The 24,654-nt window shown below is 31.2% G+C and overlaps 1 protein-coding gene across 4 annotated transcripts in view; it reads left to right on the top strand.

Moving 5' to 3' along the window:
- Positions 1 to 20,952, top strand: part of LOC143253380 (carcinine transporter-like) — a 37,890-nt gene extending 16,938 nt beyond the window's left edge. For 3 of the 4 annotated variants that reach the window (XM_076507152.1, XM_076507151.1, XM_076507153.1), the window contains 7 exons: positions 1,192 to 1,295; positions 3,109 to 3,263; positions 4,758 to 4,926; positions 6,889 to 7,015; positions 9,360 to 9,466; positions 11,381 to 11,595; positions 13,820 to 14,564. In XM_076507152.1, coding sequence (XP_076363267.1) covers positions 1,192 to 1,295; positions 3,109 to 3,263; positions 4,758 to 4,926; positions 6,889 to 7,015; positions 9,360 to 9,466; positions 11,381 to 11,595; positions 13,820 to 13,914 — 972 coding nt within the window. In that variant the 3' untranslated portion in view covers positions 13,915 to 14,564. Of the gene's footprint in view, positions 1 to 1,191; positions 1,296 to 3,108; positions 3,264 to 4,757; positions 4,927 to 6,888; positions 7,016 to 9,359; positions 9,467 to 11,380; positions 11,600 to 13,819; positions 14,648 to 15,927; positions 16,104 to 17,025 lie in introns of those variants that run through there. The other variant, XM_076507154.1, reaches the window with a different exon arrangement.
- Positions 20,953 to 24,654: the final 3,702 nt, after the last annotated feature.

Below are 24,654 nucleotides of genomic sequence, written 5' to 3' on the forward strand. Positions count from 1 at the left end.
TGTTCACAGTTGCAGCACTCACTACCAAGTTCCAAACTACATCTAGAAGCAATGTCAGCTCAAGAACTGTTCATCCGGAGCTTCGTGAAATGGGTTTCAATGGCTGAGCAGTCATGCACAAGCTTAAGATCACCATGTGCTATGCAAAGCATTGGTTGGAGTGGTGTAAAGCACACTACCATTGACTATGGAGGAGTGAAAATGCTTTCTCTAGAGTGATGAATCACGGTTCACTATCTGGTAGTGTGACGGATGAATCTGGGTTTGGCAGATGCCAGGAGAATGCTACCTGCCTGAATGCATAGTGCCAATTATAAGGTTTTGTGGAGGAGGAATAGTGGTCTGGGGCTATTTTTCATGGTTTGGGCTAGGCTCTTTAGTTCCAGTGAAGGAAAATATTAATGCTACAGCATACAATGACATTCAAGAGAATTGTTTGCTTCCAACTTTGTGGTAACAGTTTAGGGAAGGGCCTATTTTGTTTCAGCATGACAATGCCCCCATGCACAAAGCAAGGTCCATAAAGACATGGTTTGCTGAGGTTGGTGTGGAAAAACGTGACTGGCCTGCACAGAGCCCTGACCTCAACCCCATCCAACACTTTTAAGATGAATTGAAACACTGACTGCGAGCCAAGCCTTCTCACTTGATCTTACTGATGCTATTGTGGCTGAATAGAAGCAAATCTCCACAGCCACATTCCAAAATGTAATGAAAAGCTTTCCCAGAAGAGTGGAGGCTCTTATAACAGCAAAGGAAGAACCAACTCCATATTAATGCCCATGGTTTTGGAATGAAATGTTCAACAAGCACATATGGATGTGTTGGTTAGGTGTCCACATACTTTTGACCATGCAGTGTAGATCTTATTTTCATTAGAGAAATTGAAGTTTTTTTAGCTTGGTTAACACAAAACTTAAATCAGTGATTATGTAATGATAGTGCTCACGTGCAACTGTAGTCTTCACATTAATAAACATGTCTAATCTGAAATGGTTATATTTAAACCATTTTTAACAAGTTTTGCAACTTAAAAATGTTGTTTTTTGTGAATATTTTTTGAAAATGTGTAAAGATAATATACTTCATACTATTACAGCATGGACTACATTAAAATATAGACTGTTAAACTGCAATATCTTTTGCCATTGCTCTGCTGCTTATAGTTTCTTTGTTCTTTTATTTTTGCAGTTAAACTGGGTATGTGTAAACGATCGGCTTCCTTACTGGACTCAGACGGTGTTCTATGTGGGAACAAGTATTGGAAGTATCGTGTTTGGATTTATTTCTGACAGGCATGTATTATACTCAAAACATTATCTCTTTATTAAATTAGAAACATGATAATAAGTTGTTTTTTGTGTATGAATTATTAATACACTTATCTTCCTTTTTTTTTATTATCTTTTTCATAAACATACTGAAACATGTTCCTGGAAGTGTTGTGTGATCCTTTTTTCCCTTATTAAAGGTAATGTGGGACAGTTATACTAGACATTTCTTTTGTCTAATGGTGAAACTGAATAAATCAATGAAACAAGTCAAGACATGTCTGTATTACTTGTTTTTGATATAATTTGACAGACTTTTGAACAAGTAGCCATACCTTTATCAATAACTTATTTAATTTGATCTGGATTGTTTAGCATGTTGTTATTTCTTAAAAGTTGATTTAGAAGTGTTTATAAGAAGACATGTTGTAAATATTAAGTTACATGTGCGAGTAGCATCTTTTAACATTATGCCCAACAAGACTGTAAGGGAAACAACTATTAGAATTAGTCCTTTCACTAATGGAAAGATTGGGCTTCAAAAAGACCTTAACAGACTGTGTGTCTTTTGTTATTTTTTACAGTAGTAAGACAAATATGTACTTATTTCTTAAAGGAAACTGTTTAAAGATTAGAAATAGTTCAAAGGTTTTTGTATAAATGCATATCAATAGCTTTATTATTTTCAACAATGTATTAAAAGCATTTACTTATGTTGTATAGTAAATTTCAGTTAGTTTGAGGAGACTTAACTTTTATCATAAAGTGTAATGTATACCATGTAAGGGTACATGATTGGAAGAGCACAGATAGGTCACTGTTACTGGAAATTTATATTTACTAATGTTACTAGAATTCTACAAGAGGACCTATCAAATATCCAGCTTATTTGTTTGATTTAACCCCTTTAGTTTTTCACCTCTGGAGCTTTTTGAAAACAAAACTCTACTATAATGAACCAAAATATCTTGAAGAACTGAAGTATTAGAGTCACAATGTTATCTTATCCATCCCTACTGCTGTGTTGGAAAATTTTTTTCTAGCATGCATGCACATGCATAGCAGGCTGCTTACCAAAGACAAAAGCAGGTCTGATATGTGTTTGAGAAACATGTGCTATATCAAAAGCAAATGAATTGAAGAGCAACTGGAAAACAGTATGCAAAAACCAAAGCATTGCTACTCTAACTGAAGCTACAGACAAACATTCACCACTGAAGCAATCTGGGCTTTTGAGTGATTATAAAGTTATTGAGAAGCTGAAATAGTGTGACTTGCAGAGTTTCTTGAACACTTAAGCCACAACCAGCCCAGATTGTTTTCATAAGGAACTGGAAACTTGTGCTTTATCATAAATATGTTGTTGTACTGTTTGGTTGTGAAAAAAATTATGTAGCTGCCACAAGTTGTCTTGTCGAAAAACTGAAATGTCTACATCTGAATCATACTGTCATGTTACATGACAAGAAAGCATACTGTGGCAATAAGACATTATCATGCTAATCAACTGGAAAACATGCTGTGGCAGAATTGGGTTAATTAAATACCAATAAAAATAAGCAATATGCAGTTGTTGAATTAGACGTACTTATTTTATGGTTGGATATTTTTTGCATAGATTTACTGTTTATTTTACAGTAAACACTTGTAACAATAAATACTTGCAATTTGGTCATTAAATGTCATGTTAATTCTATTATGTAAAAATTTTTTTTAGAAATAACGTGATTTTACGTATATGATGTACCTGTAGCAAAACATATTTTAAATGAAAACTTTAGTCTTAAAAAAAAATCCATGTGTATTTTCTAACAACGTATACATCATTATTTTTCAGATATGGTCGAAGAGCATCCATTATTAGTAGTTATGCAGTAGCTTTAGTTGCTGGGTTTGGTTCATCATTTGCAAATTCATTTGGCATTTTTGCAGCCTTGAGGTTTCTTGTAGGTGCATGTATTATCCCACTCTCAGAAGATCCATATATTTTAGGTTTGTTGTTTACCATATATTTCTTTATTACTTATGTTAATGAGACTTACAAATATATATTTAACAGCCTCCCTGCCTCCCTCTCAGTTTTGATACCCGTGATTGGCAGAGCACACGTCACTGTATAGCTTTGTGCTTAATTAAAAATATTCAAGAAATATTTAGTTTTATTTTTTTAAATAATGACAGTAGCAGTTAGTACATGAACCACATGCTAAAACATGTAAATTGTTTTTGTTTTGTAATTCATTACATGATGTAGAAGTGCTTATAGTGTAAAACTTGATGTAGTTTATATACCTTTTATTATTCATGAAACCAGTCACCATTAGGACAATTCAGAGTATAACTTCCCAAAATCATATTGATTTCCAATTTCACAACTAAAATTTAACTTACTAGCAATGGGTTCAGTTTTTAACTCAGTTGATAAAACTCTTGCATGAAGTTCTGCATTGTAAAAATATAAATTATTGTATTAATGCTCTTGGTAAGGCTGTACCATGATATTAAAATTAGGCATGAAGGTAAGTCTTGTGTGTGAGAAGGGGAGAATGTAGTGGTTTGAGCTGGTAAAAAAGTGACTTTTTATGAAATGCTAGATGGTCAACTATTTAAATCAGCTGGCAGATCACTTGCCTAGCATGAGACAAGTCTTGGGTTCAAATATATGGCAAGAAAATATTGTGAAGTAAAGTTACTACAATGTACTTAACGTACACATTTGTAGAAATTTTATAAACAGATTTATTATAGTATTTAGTTATCTTAGACACTTGTCACTGGAACATATATGCACATTTTTCATTCAAACCATATAAATTTACAAAAGCATCACAACATTAGGAATTAGAACATTGGCATAATTTCATATTTGTTTTTCCGTTTTATCATAAATCATGACTATAACTGGTTGTCAACATCCTAACTGAAATTTAATGAAATCCGATAATGTGTGATACCTAGTACAAAGTTTATGTACACTTTCACTTTACTTTATAATTTACACTATCTACGTTAATCGACTTCATGCTTGTATTTTATCAATACTGTTTTTCACACTAATATTCCAGTAACTTGCAGAATAAACACAAATATATATCTTAAACCACAGGAAACTCAAATTAGTTGTTCAAGCATAAAATTAGATTTCCTACTAATGATATTAATGGTAAGAATAAACATCTTTTTCCTAACAAAATACAAGTAAATGTTTAACAGATAAATGCTAATTGTAATGGACTAGGTTATTGAACTAGGAAACATTATTGTTATTATTAGTATTTTATTTGTGAAGAAATTATTGTACAATTATTGTATGTGTGTGTGTGTGTTTATTATTATATCAAATTAGAGTAAATGAAAGCATATTTGCTATATTTTGTTATAATTACAGATTTAGCATTGAATATTAAAAACAAAAAGTAACTCCTATCATTAGTTATCTAGTTCTTTATACTGTCTCATCAACTGTAACTATTATTCCTCTGATAGGCCTAGAGTATATTGGAGTTGAGAAAAGAACACTTGGGATTATCTGTTGGACAACGGGTTATATTATATTCTCGGTCATCTGTCCATGGATAGCTTACGGCTTAAGAGATTGGCAACTACTAAGCATCATCACTATAGCACCACTCTCTTTATTTGTTTTATTTGGAAAGTAAGTATTGTAGTTGTATTACTGTTCATTTGATAGTCACTCTTGTTACTTCAGAACACTGCTTGTTGCTCTATATAAACTTTAGGTTTTAACTGAAAAACATTGTAAATTAGATGTGCAAAAAGAGAATTTGGAATGGAATTTGGGAATTACGGCTAAGCATGTCCTCTACATTCCTACACTCAATTATACAATCAAACATGTGGTTAACTATCGATCAGTTACCTTTTTTTTTTTTCTTTGTGGACCTGACGATGTCCGAAGAAGGTCAAAACGTTGTTCACTCCTCTACATAAAAAATTTTCTTAACCCATACCAGCCATTTTTACATATATATTTTTCTCTACAAGTGGGTTTTCTCATCATCACGGATTAACATTAAATTAGTTTCACATTTTAAATATGAAGTTTTGGTGAATGATATGTAAATGCTTATCTCATAATACAGCTTGTATTAATACTGTGTAGACTGCATTAACATATTTTTTTATTGAGAAATGCAGAATTCTTAACTGTATAAGACAGTATTCTAACAGGTATTTTCATCTTTGTCAAACATTTGGACTGCTAACTGTGAACCTACCTGATAATATACAAATTTTGTTCATGGTGGTTATATAACATTAAGTTTGAGAATGGCCATTAGACATCTTCACCTAACCTTTTTAGGCAAATTATATTGATAATTCCAGTTCATCAGAACTAAAAAGCATATAAGTTTCATCTCTTTTGTATTATTTTTCTATGTACACACAGAAAACATTCAAACCTACAATTATTTCTCTGCATGTATGCTGAAAACACAATCCAAACTAAAACATTAATATAATTTTCTGGGGCATAACCTGTTTATATGGCCTTTTTTTTCATTTTGTTGAACAGAAATTAAAGTGAACAGGAAAAAAAATAATATTTAAACTGATTCTTTAACATTAGAATAACTTATTCTTCTAAAAATAGAATATAGAAATTATAATAATTCATAAGTGGGACATAATGGTTTGCAATTTGTACAGCATAGTTAATTAAACGTAATTGTAACTACAAGTTTTTATGTTTGATATCTGAATGGTTTCTGGTCCTACTTTATAGAAACTTAGTTCAGTAGTAGTATATATGTATAAGATACAGTTAAAGAATGTTATAAGAGCAAATATTAAAATTCAGTATAAGTTATAGGTGATTGTTAAAATCAAATTAACAGCAATATTTGTGGTTACAAGAAACCTGCTTGAAGTAAAAATGTATCTCATCATGGCTGGTATGGGTATTAACACTTTTACTAATAAAGCAGAGAACAACAGTGTGTGTCACCCCTGCACAGGGGCCAAGCAATATCGTGAAGCATTTCACATTTTTGTTCTCTGCTTTATTAGTAAAAGTGTTAATACCCATACCAGCTGTTCCGAGATACATTTTTAACAGCAGTATATAGTTCTGTGTTTATCAAAGATAGTGTTGTTAATGAAGAGAATGAATCATGCTATAAGAAGTAATTTTATTAAATATTGAAAATATTAATGCAGTTAAAAACTGTGATATTTACAATTCTTCAATATTAGAAATAAATTTTTGTATATGTGTTTGTGTGTTCAAGGATTGTGGAATACATGGATTTTTAAGTTCCTTTACCCTTATTAGGGTGCATTCCAAAATTTATTTTTATCATTTTCTAAAAGAAGGACAATAACCCTCATTCAATGTGAGCCAAAATTTGATTAATTGTTAAGCAACCCACATATTTAAGGGTCACAAGTTCTAGCATATGCAGTTTTTATTGAGGTAATGCTGTATTTACCTGTCATTCACAAATAATATCACTAGTTTTTTTTCTGTTTTTTTAATATAAACAAACATTACTGACACAGTTGTCAGTCAGGTGGAACTGTCAGTGCATGTATTTAATGATCAAGGGTCTTTGAACTGAAAATAATTAAAACAATTATTAATGCTAATTCTCAGATGGATCCCCGAATCAGCAAGTTGGTTATTGACTCGTGGCAGGAAAGAAGATGCTGTTCATATGTTAAAAACTGTTGCAAAAGTGAACGGAAATCACTTCACAGATAACATTTCCCAAGATTTACACGTAAGTTATTGAAACTAATTGGCAATCAATACAGTAAGAAGCTTATTTATCAGGATGTTCCAGGTAATTGAATAATCGATTGCTATACAAAATTATGTACAATATATACTCTCATCTCTAACTTTCACATATCATTAAACTTTCATATACTGTACATGAAACTGTGACATGGATTAAGATTTATAGATAAATTCTTCTAAGGATTGAATTCAGTTTTTTTGTAATTTTAGATTTCAAACATAATTATTATTTTGTATTTTTGTTGGAAATGAAAAAGTGAAATGTGCGAGCAAGTACAAATAATCAACTGAATATGGAAAGTAAAATTATTTATTTATTTCTGTAATGCATTTTATCAAATACGTTTTAGTTGTGTTGATAAAAGTATAATGTATTTCAAGCTTCCTCCTGTGGAGTGGTTGAAGTTTAATGTTTTTTGAAAAATGTATGTGGTGTTATTAAGAAAAGCTTGGTTTAGCTTGGATTTAATTTTGTGAAATGTTACACAAAGTATATCTGCCCTAGCTAGCCCTAAGTTAGCAGGAATAAACTGGAAGGAAGGCAGCTAGTCATAAAAACCTACCATCAATATTTGGGTTACTCTTTTACCAATGAATACTGTGATTGGTTATCACATTAAAATGCTCCCATGGATGAAAGGGCCACCATGATAGGTGGTGGGGATTTGAACGGTGATAAAACAGTATTGTATGTAGCAGTTACTGAAAAATCCCAATAAATAGAACAAACCATCAGAAGTCTTGATGTCGAAGAAATTAGTTCCAGCACATTTGTAACTTCTTTTCACACTCAATCTACACAAAGGTGAAGTCAAAGTGCATATGCTACAACCTTTTACTGAGTTCATTCAACATGGTATTATATATTTAATGCCAAAATTTGATAATTTTTTTACCTCACCATGGTGACGTAATGACAAATGTAGCAGAAAGAGAATACCAGGTATAAAAAAAATGGTAGACATACATTTTAAGAGGTTCTTGAGGTTATAAAAATGCAATATTCAAACTGTACAATAAACAAAAGTGTTTTTCTTCACATGAGTTTCACCTTGCACTCCAAATTCTCAGAGTCTTGAGTCAGACTGATATCATCAATTTACAGATATATCTTGAGCAGAGATATTTTCGTAACTAATCTACTTTACGTGTACGACTGACTTGTATGTTTTATTAAAGGCTTGCCACATTTTGTGCAGATAAATGTAGTAAATTTAGGATTATAGTTAAAGTATGTGAATGGTCCAATAGACTGATACTATGGATATTCATTTAACTGGCTTTTAGATATTACTATGTACTCATATAATCACCTCTTTTGAAATTTAAAGCTATACAGTATGTATACTTTGAATTTGAAACAGTAAAAGTTCAGTTGTGTGGAAACATATTTCCAATGGAAATTCTGTATCATTTCATCTGACCTAAATATTTTAGTTCTTAACTTGTTAATACTTATTGGGAAAAATTTATGAACTACAATGTATTAGGCATTGTTTTGAATAATGGGAAACAGTAGGAAAACAATGTTCAATGTAGTTAATGAGCACTCATTATAACTAGATCACCTGGGGTATAAACCTGTACTGTTAAAACAGAATGATACAGAAGGTGTAATTTCAAGATGCTCATCTGAAAGAAACTTTTAGAGATTTAATTTATTGTGGTTCAAGAACATTTCAAAATCCATATGTTTTTCATAATTCTGCAAATATTCTTAACAGTTACAGTACTCAATAGATGAAAAGTGCATTCCAACTTCATAAGTAAAAATGTAACAACTTAAATTAGTATATTATTTATTTCTAAGTTGTTTTAGTTTTTCTATAAATATGTAGCTTGCTCTGTTCAAAAGTTAATTTTAATTAAATCAGTTACAAAAAATTTTTGGTATTATTAATAATTCTTGCATATGATTGTCTGAAATTAACAAACTGGATATTTTTTGAAACCCAGAAATGACAGAGAAACTAAACAAAAAGACCAAAGTTTTTATTTTAAAGTTGTAAATTTTCTAGCACTTTTGATGTCAGAATTTTACCAGTTTAGACTTGCTGTTAGTATTAGGTTGTTATAGAATAAACATATGAATAATTATTGTGGTTAAGATTATGTGTTAAGAAGTATACATGGTCTGCTGACTTCCTTTTGTCACTTATCTTTTGAATTTTCTCAGAGAATTTTGAATTTTGAAAAACACACAAAATTAATGAATATGTTTATACACTGTGGTTTTTTTTGTTATACTTATAACAGTGTTTTAAGAGAGACTGCACATTGTACTTATTTAGAAAACTTGATTATTGTTCATTAATTTTGTGCAGGAAGATAAGGATGGTGACATTGATATGGATGAAAGACATCTCACGATATTAGACCTATTTCGTACTCCACGTCTTCGAAAACACTCATTCATTATGGCAGTAGCATGGTAAATATTGGTAATAATTTGTGACAGCTAAAAATAAATGAAGTGCATATGCATTTTTAAGGACTTAAAGAAATCTACTATTTTAATGTATTTGATACATGTGTACAGTACTGTGCAAAAGTGTTAGGACAAGAGAATATTTTGTCATTCTTTCCATTTTCTGTTGTTAATTCTTCTATACCATTACAGAATGTAAATTTCAACACTATTGTAATGCTTCACTGATTGAATGAGTCAGGGTGAGAATAGCTATCATTATTTAGAATTCCCATATACTTGTATCAAGGACATGTCATAAGGGTTCTGCTTGAATGAACACACTGATCAAATTTATGGTCTGAAATAAATGTCATGGTACCCAGTACAGTGTCTTAACAATATAGAATGAAGCTAGCAAGGAGCTACTAACACAGTACCAGTGTATGCTAGAAGAAATCAATTTAATTGCACTCCACAAATCAACTCTAACAAAAAGTTTTTAACACCATATAATATGTTTTGTTGTTATTCAACGGCCCTAAAAGTGTAGAGAATTGCCAGTAAAGCAGAGAGTTTGCATAAAAGCTTTATTTGATGCTGATTGGACTCTGACAAATTGTTACAGATTTGAAATGCTCCCCAAACACTGTCAACTATACCCTGGGTCATGAGACTGAGACAGATAAATTTGAAATTAGAAAAGGAAGAGGCAGAACACCTAAACTCAGTGATACTAATGTTAAGTATCTTTATTTATGCAGCCTTGAAAACAGAAGTGAGATTGTAACTGATCTCAAACATGAGATAACTGACTATGTACCAAATGACAGAAAAGTGTTCAGATCTCCAGTATCAAAAAAACTGAATGAGAATGGAACATTCGGTTATGTATCAGTTAAGAAACCTTTACTTTGATTTCAAAATATTGTTAAGAGACTGAAATTTTTAAATACAAAAACTGAACTGTTGATGATTGTAAAAGGCTGTCATTGGATGGATGAGTTCAAGTTTCAAATACTTTGTTGAAAGTGTAAATTGTACCTATCTTGGGAAACATAAAAGGTGAAAGACACCTCAGTGCATAAACCTACCAGAAAGCATGAGGGAGGCAGTGTGATGATTTGGGAGTGTTTTTCTGTTTGGAAACAGAAATGTTTCCAAAATAATTGGAATAATGGACCAGCAGAAGTACCATTAGATACTGATCCATCATGGCATACTCAGTGGTTTGTGTGTTATTGGTAACAAGTTCTACTTCCAAGAACATAATGATCTCAAACACTCACCCAAACTACTCAGAAATTACTTAATTAGAAAAGAAGCTGTTGGAGTTATTCAAGTGATCCAATGGCCCTCACAGAGCCCTGATTTTTACCAAACTGAGAAGATTTGGGATTAAACAGATGAAAAACTTAGCAAGTTGAACGTTACTTCCTAAGAAACTTTATGGGGGTGTACTAGAAACATATGGAGTAAAATTCCAAATTAAATATGTTGCAACAACACCTGAAAGACTGTCTGCATTTATTAAAGCAAAAGGTGGACTTATAAAATGCTAACTGTTTGCTGAGCCTGAGCACTTACACTGAGTTTTTTTGTACTAAATACAAAGATAAAACACTTTGATATTTCTCCTGTGAATTACCTTTCATTGTCCTTTTGAAAGTAGCATGAAATCTAATTTTTGCCTTTGTCCAAAAACTTTTACACACTACTGTATGTCACACAGAACTTTGTAGACATGAACATTCTACATGTAAATTTGTATGCTTTACAAAAATGGTTGACAATCTGATGTTACAAATTTATTTAAATGTTTTATTATGAATTGATATGATTCAAGGTAAATTGCTCTTTGCTTCATTGTTTAATAAAGGTTTTCTTTGTTCTTTAAGAAGATATGTATGAAGTTTAAGCTTTTTCTTTTTTGCTCAGGTTTGTCACCTACTGCTGCTATCACACAAATACTCAAAACACTTCCAATTTAGGAACTGATATTTATGATTCTTTTACATATGGTGCTCTTGTTGAAGTACCTGCAATGTTGTTGATATTGTTTGGTCTTGACTTTTTGGGACGTCGTTGGCCTATGATTCTAGCAACGGCTTTAGCTGGACTATTTGGACTACTCATCATGGGTATGCCTGAAAGTAAGTAAATGTAATTAATGGTAGTTAAATGTTAATTATAGGCAAGTCAATTAGCCATTTACCTCTAACTATTTTAAAATAATTATGTAGACAAAATTTTCACAACAAACACTTGTCCACAAAAACAATAAACATGTAAAGTTTTCTTTTTTTGTAAGTGCTTTTACAGGCATAAATTGAGAAAATGAATCTCATAGTTTTATCTGTGCTTGTATGGTTGTTGTTACTGAAACCACATTTTCTTATTATAAGTTCTCAGCCTTTCTGCTGAGCCACTTGGGAACTATACCATTGACTATGTACTCAAAACACTTTTCAGAATGTAAAGATGCCCTTCTAGGGCCTGGCCTGTTTATTTAATGTTATTTTATTTATCTAAAGAGAGCATGAAGAATTATTGAAATGATTATTTTGTAACAGGAAAATAAATTATTATTTTGAAAATAAAATCTGGAAGTTAGGGTAACACATGCATAGAACATAATTTGAGGTTTCTGCAGCTAGGTGGATAAGTATAATGTCAAAATTAAATATAATTTCAACCACGTGTTTCCATGTTTTGATGTCTGAAGGGTTCTACTCCTACTATGTATAAACTTAGTTCAACAATATACTTACATGGGATACAATTAAAAGTGTAATAAGAGTAAACATTAAAATTCACTTTAGTTATTCATAGTACTTAATATCGGTTAATATTGTGATACAAATTCTGTGTTGGTTGGAGATATTATTTCTGATTGAAGAGAATTGAACTTACGATAAGCTTTGGCCTTAATTTCTAGAAATTAAGTTAAAGCTTTCATAAACGTTTTACTACATATTTAATTCTAGTGGACCAGCAGTAAGTCTGAAAGCTCATAACGTTAAACTCTGATGAGGCACAGTACACATAAGTCATTCTGTAGTCTTGTGCTTAAGTATAAACAAATTAGGTATTTTATAACGTTTTGTACTTAAGTTTCAGTGACCTTCAAAATTAATAGAATGCAAAGCCTGAAACTGACATACATTTGTTTATGTATATAATAAATGTACACACATATTTACCCTATCTCTGAGTTGCATTATGTAGAACCCATGGACATTTAATAAATATGTCATTTTGTTGTTGTTGTCAGAAGCACATATCTTCACATCGTAGGATTGTTATGTTATCTGCATCATTTATTCAAAATTTGACACAAATATACACTGCAAAATTAAGATATATTTGATAAAATTATTAATAATCATAGAATATTGTCTCTTAAGTCTTTGTAAAAAAACAACAAAAGTTTGAAGCAACACATCCAAGTTTAAATATCCATTCTTTATTTACCTTTCTTAAGTTTGTGAATTACTTTAACTTTGAAACTTCATATATCTCCTTAATTTTCACCTATGAAATAGACAGACAGTATGTTTTGGTATACACACCTTGTGTCAAACACTCAAAGAATACATCATATATAATAAAATTATTTTTATTGTCTTTAGGCTCTTTCTTTTCAAATTTCTTGTCATTGTTTTATGTTTATCTAGGGTTCCTTAGTTTTTGTTCAAGTCTTATATTCATAATATTTTCCTTTTCAGGATGTTCTGTTGAACTGTACTTAATAACTTCAGACTTTTTTATTTGTATCAAAAGATCCTTTGTGTACATTTTTGTTATACATAACTTCAAATCAAAATCTATTCCCACAGGAACAATTTTTACCAGAGTCAGTAATGGTCTGTCAGTATAATATTAGAAATTTTAGTTGATTTAATATATATTTGTTTAATTACTCTTCTAATTGTGCATTCAGCTCACTCAACAATTTTAAACTATGACTGATCATAATTTGTGGAAAATTTTGAGTTTTCCAACTTAACTTAATAAGATGGTACAGTTATTCCATTGGTCAAAATTGCATTGTATCTCTTATTAGGTAAGTTAAACATTTGCAAAGATTAGAAAATACTGTTTTCACACAAAAAGAAATGGAGAAAGTGTTTATATTTTAAGAACCTCTTTATCGGGTTTATTTTCAACTCCCATGTACAGTTATCTATATGCAAACAGAAGCACTGTAGGAAACATAATAATACATTTTAACCCCAAAAGTTTCATACATGGTAAAGAAATACACAGTTTAATTGTATTTCAGTGAGGTATTGTAGATTTTTTTTTGTGTGTGTTATCCATAATGCTTGAAACACTAATCAAAACTTCAGTAAAAATTTGCTTTTCTCATTTCAGCTAGCACATACTCACAACAGACTTCCACCAATACCACCATGAGCCATCATGTTAACCCACATTTATCTCTCATTATGGTTGTGAAGCATATGTAACCCACAAGCTTCCACCATAACTGTTGTGAAGTGTAATGTCAACCACCAAACTTTCACCATTGCTGTTGTGAAGTGTAAACTTAACCCACAAATCTCCACCATTACTATTGTGAAGCATAATCTTAACCCACAAATCTCCACAATTACAATTGTGAAGTTTCTTTCTCAAAGACATATTGTCTGCAGCTCCTGGTAACGTCTCCTATTATGTTGAATTAAAAGCTTATCCATCCTATAACTTAGATTATGTGATAATGCACATTTATAATGCATATAGAAATTACTAACAATCCTGAGTAATAAAATTCAAAATCATTTTTAGCTGTTTATAACAAATGATATTAAAGATGCTCACATAAGAAAGCATATCTTTTTAATATTTCTAGTATTTGAGTGCCTAAACAGTATTGTGTATTTGTCACAACTCTAAAAATTTCCTGCATTAAGAATTAGCTCCTGAATTAGTGTATGTATTCAGAATATGGATGTAAATCATGTAAAACCAATAGCAAATGGATAATTAATAAGGGGATTTTATTGCTCTTCTAAAAGGTTCCCAGGATCATTCCTTGCCCTAGCCCTCATTATGCGTGTAACTATAACTACAGAATACAACATCATAATGCAGTATTCAGCAGAAATCTACCCCACTTCTCTCCGAGGACGAGGCCTGGCTGTTCTTCGAGTTATGGGAACTTTGGGTCTTTATCTAAGTCCTACAATTGTTTACTTGGTAAATTATCTTTTGCATTATATGACATTTTTTTCAAGACTTCTTTCTGATAATACAATTTCATTACAAATATAATTTGAATAAAAAATATACTCTCATTGCAAATAGAAAGATAATTTCTCAGATCCGTTTGTTTTTCTAGTTGTCGATAATTTGATTATTAATGGTAAAATATTATAACAAAAAGTTTTTTATTAGAATGTTGATATTTAATTCATTCTTTATTACAGTTTAATATACTTTTTATTCAATTCAAGATTAGTTGTATAGGGTGGGGCAAAGGTGACTGTGCAGTTGTTTAATTTATAATTATTACTCTAAAACAAACAATAATTACATTAGTTTCATTTGTTCTTTTTTATACTTTCATTGATATCAACCATATAATATTAACTGTACCAACTGTGTAGTGACTTTAGCCCTAGCTAAATGAATGTCACATATAGTAGTTATAACTGAATAAAAGTTTCTTTCTTAAAGGTATCTTGGCTGCAGTCCCTGACAACATATCCTGTTATGTTGAATTAAAACCTTATCTGTCCTTTAACTTTCTTCTTTCAGTCTGTGTGAATAGAAGTAATAATTGGTTTGAATATCACGCAAAGCTATATGAGGGATATCTGCACTTAGCTGTCCCTAATTTAGCAGTGAAAGAATAGAGGGAAGGCAGCTTGTTAATGTCACCTGCTATTAACTATTGGGCTACCCTTGTACCAAGGAGTAATGGAATTGACCATCACATTATAACACTCTTATGGCTGAAAAGGCAAGTGTGTCCAGTGTGATTTGAACCTGTCACCCACAGATTGTAAGTTGAGCACTCTAACCAACCAGTAGTCTGCTTAGTTCTGTGAGAGAGAGTTGACATTTCAATGCTGCTTGATCTGACGTCATAACTTCTGGATAATTTTTTCAGTTATCAGAAACTTTAATTGATTCAAATTCTGTTTATAACTATCTATATTCATTTAAAGATGTACCCCTAATTTACTTTAGTCCAGTGGCATTTCAAACTGACTAAAGATTCCATAATGGTTTGCCAGGTTTGTATAGGAATGCTTATTTATTTGTGTTATTACTGATACTTCATTTATAATGAAGGAGAAATGGTAAAACATTTTTAAGGTTTTAAATAAATCTGCTTGTAGTTATGAAACGTCCCACAAGTGTGGATGCATAACAAAAAAAAAAGCAACTTTGGAAAAATTAATTGAATCAGTTAATTAAATTAGATGACATATTAAATAATACTATATGTATCCTCCATACTTCTCTTTTAGGCCTTACAAAATCCAGCTCTTCCTCTCCTTGTATCAGGCATTATGATGCTGATTGTCACAGTGTTGTCTTTGTTCTTACCCGAAACTTTACATAAGGACTTGCCCCACACATTGGAGGAAGGTGAAAAGTTTGGTAGAGACCAGAAGATTTGGAAGTGTCCTTGTTTGGATCATAAGTAAATTAATTTTTAGTTATTTACAATAAAGTACAGCTATGTAATAAACATGACTTCTAACTCTTTAACCACCAGTTTTCTGTTCTGGCAACATTGTTTATTTTTTGAAACAAATTGCTTGACTTTTGCATTTATTCAGCATTCAAAATATTATACATATATCTGTGTGTTTTGTATGATGTTCTGTGATTTTGACTGTATGATGTAGTTTCCATAAGAACATCATTTACATGTTCTTCTCCCTCAGTTTACCAACAGTTAAAGCCATTTTTGGGTATTTTAAATTTCAAAGCAATGTTTGTCAAGCAGTGACATATTACCTTTTCATTTTCTTATTTTCAGGACTACTTTTATTTACAGTGTTTCTAAAATTCTTTTTTATGGTTGGAAAAATCTAAATAGAAATATCTCACAAGAGCTGGTACAGCTTCTAGTTGAAATTTTAAGTGTTACTGACACGTGCTGCTGTACATGTGTAGTCATGTAATAGCATATAAATTGGTAAGTTCAATTGGTAATTCAAAACTGCACAATCATAAAAATCTTCTAGGCTTCAAAAGTAAGGGGTTAATTCAGGATGAGATTTAATTGATTACATTAATTTCACAAAGATACATGTGTGTTGAGATATAATTATACTGGTTTTCCTTGTGGCAAATATCATCAGCTTTAACCTAGATACAGTTGATATTTAGTTTTCTTGTAATGTTCTTTATTGCCAAATGTTAATTTTCATTGATTATTAACTTATCAGTGAGGTGGTTAAATTTACAGTGTATTTATAAATATGAGTTAAAATGTAATTTACACTTCTTCCATTGTATTTATATAGTTCTATTTGATAACTAATAATAGTTCGAGCACTTCTGGTTTCTCTCATCCAAACAGTATCACATAATTACAGCTGTTTATCTTTTGTTAGATGGGAAACCAAAGAGAAAAACAAGATTTTTGTTTGTTTCAATTTATAGGAAGAACAAACAAGAAGTTCCTTCAATGGAAGTTTTCTCTTAGTAACATTCGAAAATGTAGTCAAACAGTGAAGGAAGATGAGGAATCTTGACAGAAGAATGACCTCCTATCAGTGTAGTAATGTTGTGGAGTCAAATGTTGAGTGCTTTTTTAAGCATATAAACTGACATAATTTTAATAGGTAAAAACAACAGAAGTGATTTCTACAATATTCATAGTTTAAACTATAGTCTTTTGTGTTTCTTTAAACAAATTTTATCATTTAATTTAAACCATGAAGGATTTTTTATAATCCATGATAAATGTTTTGAGTAAATATTTTTGTTACACAACATTTTTTTTTAGTATAGATGAACCTCATGTATGAACAATAGCATAACTAGGTCTTGGAGGTTCTTGGCTCAGAATTTTATTTTTATGTTTTGGAATATTTTCCCTTCAATATTTCAAATTTAAAATACCAATGATGTGGAGCCCTAAATGACCTTGAGGCAGCTACCCCACCTCTTGTTGTTCCACATTGTATGGTTGAAGTGATTTATTGTAGTTAGTCAGCATTATAAGAATGCTGTTGTAACTGACATGAAATACCTGCAGTTCACTAAAGGGTTCAAGGGATTTTCTTCATGATTCACAGAAGTCCATTGTACTGGTCAGGTCAAGCTCGTCCACTACCTCTAATTACTTTTATAACAGCCTCAAGGGGGGATCTGTACCCGAAAAACAAATTATTTTAGTACATATCCATGTGATATTGAGCATGTATTACATAGGCTCTTGTTACCTTGTGAGTGTAGATACATAAACACATTTTCAGAAATGAAAGATCCCAAGGAGGGCCAAAACACTATATCTCAGGCTACATTCAGGCCACCCAGAGTACTCTTGCTTAGTTTGGTTCTGCTAGCTACAAAACGTTAGAAAGAGCATACAAACAAATTCCAAAACATGCACTTTCTCTAAAAATGGTACTTTTCCTTTAAGTTAGTGTTGGACTCTCTTTAGCTTGAACTGTGTTTTATATGGAAACAAGTAGGGTTACTTCCTCAGTATAGTTTTAAAATAAATAATTTTTTTGGTGTCTTATAATTTTCAATATTTTCATCAATGATGTTCCCTTAAGCAAAAAGTAAGAGTTTCATTCTTACCTGGTGTGGAAAGTTGTATTCTACTGCTGGAAGAGAAATGGTTATTTTAAATACACACCAGATGGCAGTGCTAGGAACAGGAGCCCATTAGCAAAACATTTATAGTTACAGATGTACTGGTATATTGACGTACATTGATGACAACCTCTGTAGCTGATTTTAAATTATTCCTCTCTTCTTAATTTAATAATTATTTAGCCTTGTTTTCTCTATCTGTTTACTATTCATCTTATTTTAAAGGGTACTGTCATTAATGAAACAATATCCTTTCACTTTCACAGTTAAAAAAAAAGTGACAAAAAACACAAATTTTATTGCCACAGTCCAGCTGAAAGCTGTTGATCCCTTGTGTAAAAGATTCGTAGTTATAACAAGAAAGTCGCAGATAGTTACATACAGCATAACATATGCTATGACTTGCTGTTATCATCTCAGCTGTGTTATATTAATAATGATACTGTGGAAATGCTGTAATAGAAGTTAATGATGTACCCCAGAAATAAATTATTCTCAGACTTTGGGCTTATTCTCTTGAAAAGAAAAGTTGAACTTTCCAACTCATGTTTGCTCATACTTACTTACCAGGCTCCAGAATTTAAATGACTAAGACTCTAGTTATACTATGGCTCATATTTTCAGATACATGTTTTCCATTTCAAATATTTGTTTTTTGAATAGCTGATTCCAACATTTTTTCTATGTTTTTGTCATTTTTAAAAAATAAATGACAACTTTAAAAGCATTAATAAAGCTTATAATAAAATTGTATTATTTATAGCAGCACTTACTTTATGTACAGTAGTGTTTCTCATTTTGTAAAATGATGCAAGCAAAAATGGCCTTGTGGCATCAGATATTAAATTACAAAATGTAGTCGAATGAATGGCAACTGCCTGTTGTAGAAACATGAGTGTAGAGCACAACGTTTCAAAAGTCTCCTACCTTTTGTCTTCATCTAAAGCCTGACTCTTGTTGGTGTAATGGTTAATGAATCATCAAAAAAAAAAAGAATTCATTGGTATACAGTAAGTCTAGATATGTTTTGAAACGAACAATACATTTCCCAGTATTACTCTACACCTGCAGTACGTGTAGTTGGTTCCTATTAAGATAAACTAGTTTGACTATTTTTCCACTATATATATATATATATATATCATTGATAATAGTGTTTGAGTTTTATTTTATATTATTTGGTGTTATATTTTAGTTTTTTGTTTTATTGTGTTGTATTAGTTTTAAAATTTCAAAGTACAATTTTTAAATATAATAAAGAATGTCTTAGTTGTTCAAAGGCTACATGAATTCCTAAAGTAATATGGAAGTGGATTTGGGGACCAGTAACTATTTGGCATGTGTCCCACTGCTCCAGGACCTTTCTACGTAAATTACCACATATATTGTGTAAAACATCTCTTTATTTTTATGGAAATAAATTACTTTGAACACCAGGAGACTGATCTACTATCATTTATTGTTCATAGTTTAATCTAACCTCCAATACTGAGGAAATCTCTCTTGTCAATAATGATTTAGTCCTAAGGCCTAATGTACTAAATTAATGCCTTTTAAATAAGTGTGGCATTATTGTTTGGCTTCTGATAGTAATGGCTGCAAGAATTTTACTATCCTGTAAAAGGATTTCTGTAAAATAACTTATGTTATTTTGTATTTAATCAGTGCAGAGCTCCTCATGCACTCTGTTTATTACCTTGAAACTAACCCCAGGTTTCAGTGTTCAAGGTCTGTAAACTCACCACTAGCTCAAGGGGGATACTTTTTCAACATTGCTGTTCTAAAACACCATCTTAGTTTAGTAAGGTTTGGTGTGACATATAATATTAGTTGTATAATGGAGAGACATAATGTGTCATGATTTAAAATTTTTGTTGGTAGGATACAGCATGAAATGATTTAACTTGATGTGAGTGTGTAAAATACAGCATGAAGTGATTTGACTTGGCATGGACATGTAGAATACAGCATGACGCTATTTGACTTGGCGTGGGCATGTAGAATACAGTGTGAGGTGACTTGACTTGGCATGCAGAACATAGTGTGAAAAAAAGTAAAATATTGTGGCATGTATTTTACTGAAATAAATTTATAGTATGGCACAAAATCTTTGATTTCATTTTAAGTAACTTGTATTATAGTATATAGTTAAGTAAAAGGGAGAAAATGTCTATTTCTACGACAGTGAAATATAAAGATTTTACTCTTACTTAAGCCATTAAAGTTTTATATTTCATTGTCTCAAAAATCATCATTTTTCATCATTTTTAATTAGCTACATCTTGTTTTTACTTGGTTTAATTTTAAGGTATTAACTTTACATAATGAAGACATTTCTTTCCTTTAATAGCCTGAGACACTGGTAACATTACTCAGCTTATGTTAAAACTATGCTTAGTAGTTGTTCCCTAAAAAAATAACTTGGTAAATCCACCCCATGTTACAAGAGACTAGCCATTAGTACAAACTTTTTAGTTTGAGTGTGCATAAACACTGATGTATAAATATTGCTCTATCTAGTGGTGTAAATTTTAAAAAATAATAATAGGTAATATAATAGAATTTATGGGACATGTAGCTGATGAGGATATATCTCATTGTGATATACCAAAAGATATTTAAACAAATATTTTGACATTTTATTCTTATAGTTTGTTTTTTGCTTTTAATTATTTTGTAGTGAACCAAATAAATATTCCAATTACCAAATCTTTTTCCTGTTGTCTGTCAGGTTATTGATGAATTGAACAAATTAAATATTTGTGTATCTCAGAATGGCTAGTATTTGTGTTAACACTTTTATTGATAAGGAGAGGACAACATTTTGAACTTCCAAGGCTATCTCTAGGTTAAGGTCGAAATGTTGTTCTCCTCTTATCAATAAAAGTGTTAATACTCGTACCAGCCATACTGAGATAACATTTTTGTTTCAATGAGTTTCTTGTCATCAAAAATTAAATATTTGTTTTAAAGATATACAGAACAAAGATGGCTCTATTTTCATCATTATTTTTTATTTTATAACTTCAAGGTGACTAAATATAAACATTTTACATAAGTTTATGCATTTATGTACAACCTCACCATCATTTCCTCTTTCACTTCTACATGTAATTATATCAATTCTCACGATAAGCATTTGCAAAATCTGATTTTTAGCATTCAAGTAGGTTTATTTAGCTTTAAAACGTTGAATAGATTAATAGAATGTTAGTAAATAATGTAGGCTTGTGTTCTAGTGTGCTATTATGATTTTATCCTAATCTGATTACTTATCTTTAGTTCTGTATTTCAACAGCCCTAGAAATTTTCTGTAAAAAAGTCCTGTCTAGAGAACGTAGGTGAAAAAATTGTAAATCCAAGCCTTATTACACACAAAAAACATTATATGTTCATAGCAAATGTATAATGCTTTATAACAACTTTTAAATTGAATTTTTATTTATTTGACTTTTTTATAGAACTGAAGGCCTAAAGTTCGAGCCTGTATTCTGTTGCTGAACATTCTCCACATTTTCATTTGTATGCAAGTTGCACGAAAAGTTGATTTCACTATTGAATTAATAATGTGTTGGATAACAAAATTCAGTCCTTGGCTTCTGCAGGTGAGAAATTATAGTAAAGAAGGAAAACAAAAGGGTTATAGACATAGGTGATTCCTTGACAAGGCATGCAGACAGGATAGTCTGTGGGGTAAATATGAAAAAAAACACAATAAAATTATGCTACCCAGGGGCATTGGTTAAGGATATGACTGACAGAGGAGGAGATATACTAAAGGGGGTTAGCAGAAATGTAGTTTTTGTAGTATGTGTAGGGGTTAATGATGTAGGGAAAGGTAGGTTAAAGGAGTTAAGTATTGAGGTTTGATAAAGGCATTTAAAGAAAAAATATTTTGAAGTATATGGAGATGAGGAATAATGATATTTTGGTTACAGATTTACAAAAAATCAAATTTTGAAGGGATTTTTATAGGAATAGAACTTTTAAATATTCAGAAACAAAAGAATAGCTGCAAGTGAAAAAAAGAAAAAGTAGGTTGGCTTACAAAGAGTTTAAGAGATAAAATTAAAGACAAACATCAGAAATTTAAGAAATTTAAATTGCTATGATAGGAGACTTAGAAGATTATATAATATCAAGACAGTTAGTGAAACAGGGAATTAGGACATCAAAAAAGATGTATGAGAAAAAGTTGGCTGAAAATGTAAAAATTAACAGAAAGGATTTCTTTAAGTACATTAAAGGTAAACAAAATGTTGGGATGATAAAATAAGGGATGGTAATAATCTGATACTAAAGAGATGGCTGATTTATTAAACCTTGCTTTTCTCCTGTTTTTACTGACAAATAATTAAATGGTATTCCACATCTTAAAGACTTGATAGCTGGAAGCAAGATTAAACAAAATTACTGCATTAATTCTGAGGTGTTTAAGAACAAATTGAGAAGTTTAAAAAATGACAAGGAACCCATATCAGATAATATTATCCCAAGTGTTTTGAATGAGGTAAAGGATTGGGTATGTGAGCTACTTACTAGTGTTTTTTGTCGGTCTTTGAATAGTGGACAGGTACCAGAGGATTAGAAGTTAACTGTTGTAACTCCTGCTTTCAAGGGAGGTGATAAAATTTGTCCCACTAATTATAGTCCTATTAATCTTACATCAGCTGTGGAAAAGGTAGAGAATTGATACCAAACCATTGACTTTACGGTAAGACCCAAAAACCCTTGTTCTTGAGAAAGGTAAGATGTGGCACTATGAGTTGCAAGCAAAAAAAGTAGGTCACTCTTTGATTTATTTGGTTGTGGACTGTCTTGACATGCGAGTTGTTTTGTTTGTTTTGAATTTCACGCAAAGCTACATGAGGGCTATCTACACTAGCCGTCCCTAATTTTGCAGTGTAAGACTAGAGGGAAAGCAGCTAGTCATCACTACCAACTCTTGGAACAGTGTTTTACAAAGAAATAGTGGGATTGACCATCACATTATAACATCACCATGGCTGAAAGGTATAACATGTTCGGTATGACAGGGATTCGAACCCACGACCCTCAGATTATGAGTCAAGTGCCTTAACCACCTGGCCATGCTAGGCCTATGCAAGCTGCCTCAGATTCAAATACTGCATGTGGGAGACAAGAACTGAAATTACAACATTACTTGTAATTGTTAACTGCTACTTCTGCTAACGTATTAGGTATAAAAGCTTTTCCGCTGGGTATTTTTTTACGCTTTTTATGGTCTTCCACTGATTTGCCGTCTTTCTTTTCATCTCATGCCATCAGACTAATGTTTTCAGAGTTTGTAAATAAGTACTAATTCCATAATTATTAATGGATTCCAATAATTAATTATATTAGTATTTATTTTCATTCCTCCTACTCATATATGGTATTTCTTAGTTTAATTTTTTCCCTTTGTTAGTTTTTTTCTGTCTTTCTTTATTTGCCTTTATTATTTTCCGAAACTCTTGCGAGGTTCCTGCTTGTGCTATATTTATAACAGTTTACCCACTACAGAATACCAAACATGCTCGCCGTTTCAGCCATGGGGTCATTATAATGTGATGGTCAATCCCACTATTCGTTGGTAAAAGAGTAGCCCAAAAGTTGGTGGTGGGTAATGATGGCTAGCTGCTTCCCATCTAAATTAGAGATGGCTAGTGCAGATAGCCCTCATGTAACTTCAAGCAAACTTCCACACCAACCATACCGGTACACCTGTAACTGTGTTTGTGAGATCTCTCTCGAACGTGCTACTTAGAGGTGTGAAGTTACACAGGATTCATGGTTTGTTGGATGTTTGTGAAGATCAGTTAAAGTAGATAATTATCGCACATGTCGTATATGAAACATGCAGGTGTAAACTTAGTCTTTCATTATTAATTATTGTTTTGCAAATGGATTGAACTAAATTATTTTTTGTTGCAGTGTACAACTACATTAATAATGATGTATCCATTTTTACATGAAATTGCTATATATTTTAACCGAAAGGAAATAGCTCAAATCTTTTGGCATGGTTAAAGCAGTTTGTAAATATTTATTTCTTCTAAGTAGTAAACAAATTGTGTTATCTTTACAAGTTTTATTCTAGTAGAAATAACTTAAACATATCGTCTTCATCTTGAACATTTACTTAAAACAACTCATGTCTACTGAAAACTTGAACACATCGAATGGAGATAGAAACAATGAGCATAAGTTAAATTATATATTTATTGAATTTAAAATAATGACCGGTACACCTAAAAGTAAAACATTTCTGTAAAAGATTTGATATTTGGTTGAGCTGCATTTCAAAATATGTTTTAAGTTCCTGATTATCAAATCAGTTCATTCTCATCTAACATAAAAATAGAGACAAACTTGTGTTCCACACGCAAGCATATAATATGTTATTGTGTTTTATT

This window comes from Tachypleus tridentatus, chromosome 6 (assembly GCF_004210375.1).
Source record: "Tachypleus tridentatus isolate NWPU-2018 chromosome 6, ASM421037v1, whole genome shotgun sequence".
Taxonomy (NCBI): Eukaryota; Metazoa; Arthropoda; class Merostomata; order Xiphosura; family Limulidae; genus Tachypleus; species Tachypleus tridentatus.